This window comes from Parasteatoda tepidariorum, chromosome 6 (assembly GCF_043381705.1).
Source record: "Parasteatoda tepidariorum isolate YZ-2023 chromosome 6, CAS_Ptep_4.0, whole genome shotgun sequence".
Lineage (NCBI taxonomy): Eukaryota > Metazoa > Arthropoda > Arachnida > Araneae > Theridiidae > Parasteatoda > Parasteatoda tepidariorum.
This window is the reverse complement of record NC_092209.1, coordinates 85,050,658-85,053,975: the sequence shown is the minus strand read 5'-3', so window position 1 is coordinate 85,053,975 and position 3,318 is coordinate 85,050,658. Positions and strand designations below refer to the sequence as shown.

Below are 3,318 nucleotides of genomic sequence, written 5' to 3'. Positions count from 1 at the left end.
GCAATCAGAATTTTTTTTAAAAAAACATCTACATTGAAGAAATTAGAAAATAAATTAACCTTTACTAACATGTCAATGCAATTGAGAGGAAAAAATATGAAAAAATTATAATTTTTGAAAAGTTCAGATAACAGGTTCTCACAATTTCATGCTATAAGAAATAAATAAAAAGGTGAATATGCCACAACTTTCAAGTACGCAGTAAGATGTTTCCATATTTTGTGCTTCCATCTTGTGCGAATAGGGGGATACTTTAAATTATCTAACAGGAAATAATACAAAGGAACAGTTTGATTTAAATATTGTGTCTTTTAGAAAAAGTGTGACTTATAACTAAATTGCACCAAGACTTGCAATTACACATATTTAATTTTTAACTAATAGATTTCATCAGACATTGCAAAAAAAAAAAAAAACCTTTCAAAATGGATATGAACTTAAAAATAGAAAAATCTAAAATAACTTAAAAACAAAAGACATTTCTGAGATTTTTCTAGAAAAAACTTATAATGGGTATTGATGGGTTAAACATATTAAACAGAAAATATCTTACAAAATATAGAATGTTATTTAAATTTTAAATGTTTTCTAGCCACATTATTTAAAGAATAACAAGAAACATAAACCAGATTAAGCAATGCTATGCCACACTTAAGGTTAGGAAAAAATTACAATACAAACTTAAGAAAACAAAAAACACTAGAAGCTACAAAAACATAAAAAAGAATGAGGGAAAAACACAGCTTGGGATTGCAATGAACTTAATTAAAAATCAAAATAATGTTAAACAGCGCATGCCCAAGTAATCAGCCAAAGCAATAAGCAGTTGAAGGTTAGGAAAACAAACAATATCAATATAAATTTCACGAAATTACAACAACAACAACAAACAAACGCTCAACTCATAACTTAATAAAATCAGCTTTAAAATTCCATTGCTCAAATATAAACAGTATCGTGATGTAGCCAAGGGGGCCACGGAAGTTAAGTCATGACTATTCAAGCATTTTCAAGACCAATGAAATGAGAAAGGCAATTTTTATCAGCATTATACAGCCACCACTTTTTCTTTCACGGAAAGCTGTTATCCATCGATTTGAAACTGGGTGGGCTTTAAGTCACCCAGCTTCAAATCGATGGATAACAGATGAAAGTTTAATTCTTCAAAAAGATCTTAGTTCTTAGTGCTTTAACCACTGAGCCAACAAAATTCTCGTACATATAAAAACTTTTTACAAATAAGTTTTTTGCTATACTGTTAAAAATAAAAAAAAATTGTGATTGTTAAACATACAATCATTGCTCACTTACTTCTAAAAAAAAACATTTATTGCAAATTATATAACATGTACATTTTTTGTCAATAAAATTTTATGAACACATATTTTAAAGTGTGAAAAGATAAAAAATAAAAAAACGAGACAAGAATACGTTGCTTGTCTGCCTCGGTAAATTATAGATCAGACATCTGTAAAAAATGCATTTTATATAGAAATGATACATTTTGATTTCACACTAGACACCTATACAGACGTAAATACAACACTCTGAAATTAAAGTATTAATCAGCTAAGCATATCAAAATAGAAAAGGGTCACAAGAGCATCTAAATAGTGAAATTAGAAAAAACTTTCAAGACTTAATAAACATAAATGGAAAGAGAAGAATTATAAAAGATAGTAAAATAAAGAATGATAGCAGAATTCATGTCTCTAGGTCAATATTACACACATATGAATACATACTAGACATTTGTAAGTAAAGCCAAGCTTGGATATCAGCAAGCAGGATGAAAAATTTTGAATAGTAAACATTATTAAAAAAAATAAGGAATAAAAACTGCTCAGTGATATTCTTCTTTGAAAATGAACTAAGTTTTTATTGTGTTAAATATTTAATCCTGTATTTGTAAATTGTATAATCCCTCAATGAAAGTGTATTTGTAAAAAAGATATATTTGTCAGTGACAAAATATTATGCTCGTAAAAGCTAAAAATTGAGCAAGTGAGTTATTTACATTGCTGCCATTTTTGGTTGAAAGCATGTTTAGACAATTTTTTTTTCTCTTTTAACATTTCACAAAACTATTTTCACTTTTTACTTTTATTAAAATAAGATTTCAAAAAATTTAAAATGCTACACTAATTTTTTTGTAACCTATAAATATGAACTGATTTTAATAATTTAAGGTAAGATAAATGTACTATATTATCATGAAAAATATATGAGCAATAGGGATAAACAATATTACACAGTTTAATAGCAGAATTTCTGAATCGAGGATTACAGTAAGCTATCTAAATAGAAGATTTTTATCATGCAAACCTTGAAACATAAGGATGTGCACTATGTAGAATTTTGTGTTAGATGTTCACAGATCATATAACTAACCAACTTCAAATAGCAATGAAAATATCTGACAGATCAATATTATAATGCTTTGATTATTAAATAATAATACTTCAAAACACAAAAGATGCAATCAAGTATTAACTATTACCCCCCAAAAAATTTAAAATTTCAAGAGTGCTAGTGATTAAAATCAATAAATTTATCAATTTTATGTTGCTTTAGATATAGGCGGTTTATGAAAAATTAAAGTTTACAGAGAATTGCGTTAGACAGTTAAACTATACTACAATATACAATGTTTTAGATGGGAATTTCTCATACAAACACTACATGCAAATTGCTTTTAATTTTACATGAATCTTCATGTGGGATTTAAGGTTCCCTTTCTGTGTGAAACTTTTGCCACATTCTTCACATTTGAAAGGGCGTTCTCCTGTATGTATGAGACAATGCATCCTGAGGCTGGCTTGGGATTGGAATTGTTTGCTGCAAACATTGCAAGTATGGAGGCCACCAATGGGATAAGGGAGTCCTGTGTGCATTTGTGAATGCACCTCGAGACTGGATTTGTTTGGGAATTGTTCACCACAGACGTGACACGTTGGAAGACCACTGACAGGAAAAAAGCCAGAACTAGAGTTTGAAACATCACTGGAGTAAGAGTTCCCTAAACAAAATATAGTAATTTTATCATTTTTAGGAAAGTTAGGGTAATCTACATTAATTAAATCCTGCAAAACATAAGTTTTAAAACCGAAAACTAGAAATAGAAATCAAATTTATTGCAGACGTAATCTAAAATTTAATTAGCTTTCGAGAACATTTTTCATTTTTTAAAGATTAACAAAGCTACACATGTGTATAAAAGAATTTCAAAGCAAGTTATAAATAAGTTATAGAGCATGATATTCCATTATTTTTTTTAAAAAACGCTGAGCGAAATTTGTAAATGCGCCTCAAAACTGG

At 28.3% G+C, this 3,318-nt stretch overlaps 1 protein-coding gene across 1 annotated transcript in view; it reads right to left on the bottom strand.

Moving 5' to 3' along the window:
• Nucleotides 1–1,316: 1,316 nt before the first annotated feature.
• The window catches only part of LOC107452486 (zinc finger protein 665), a 38,594-nt gene continuing 36,592 nt past the window's right edge, over nucleotides 1,317–3,318 (bottom strand). Inside the window, exon 11 of the mRNA XM_071181873.1 lies at nucleotides 1,317–2,787. Within this exon, the coding sequence (XP_071037974.1) occupies nucleotides 2,679–2,787 (109 nt within the window). The 3' untranslated portion in view covers nucleotides 1,317–2,678. The remainder of the gene's footprint in view (nucleotides 2,788–3,318) is intronic.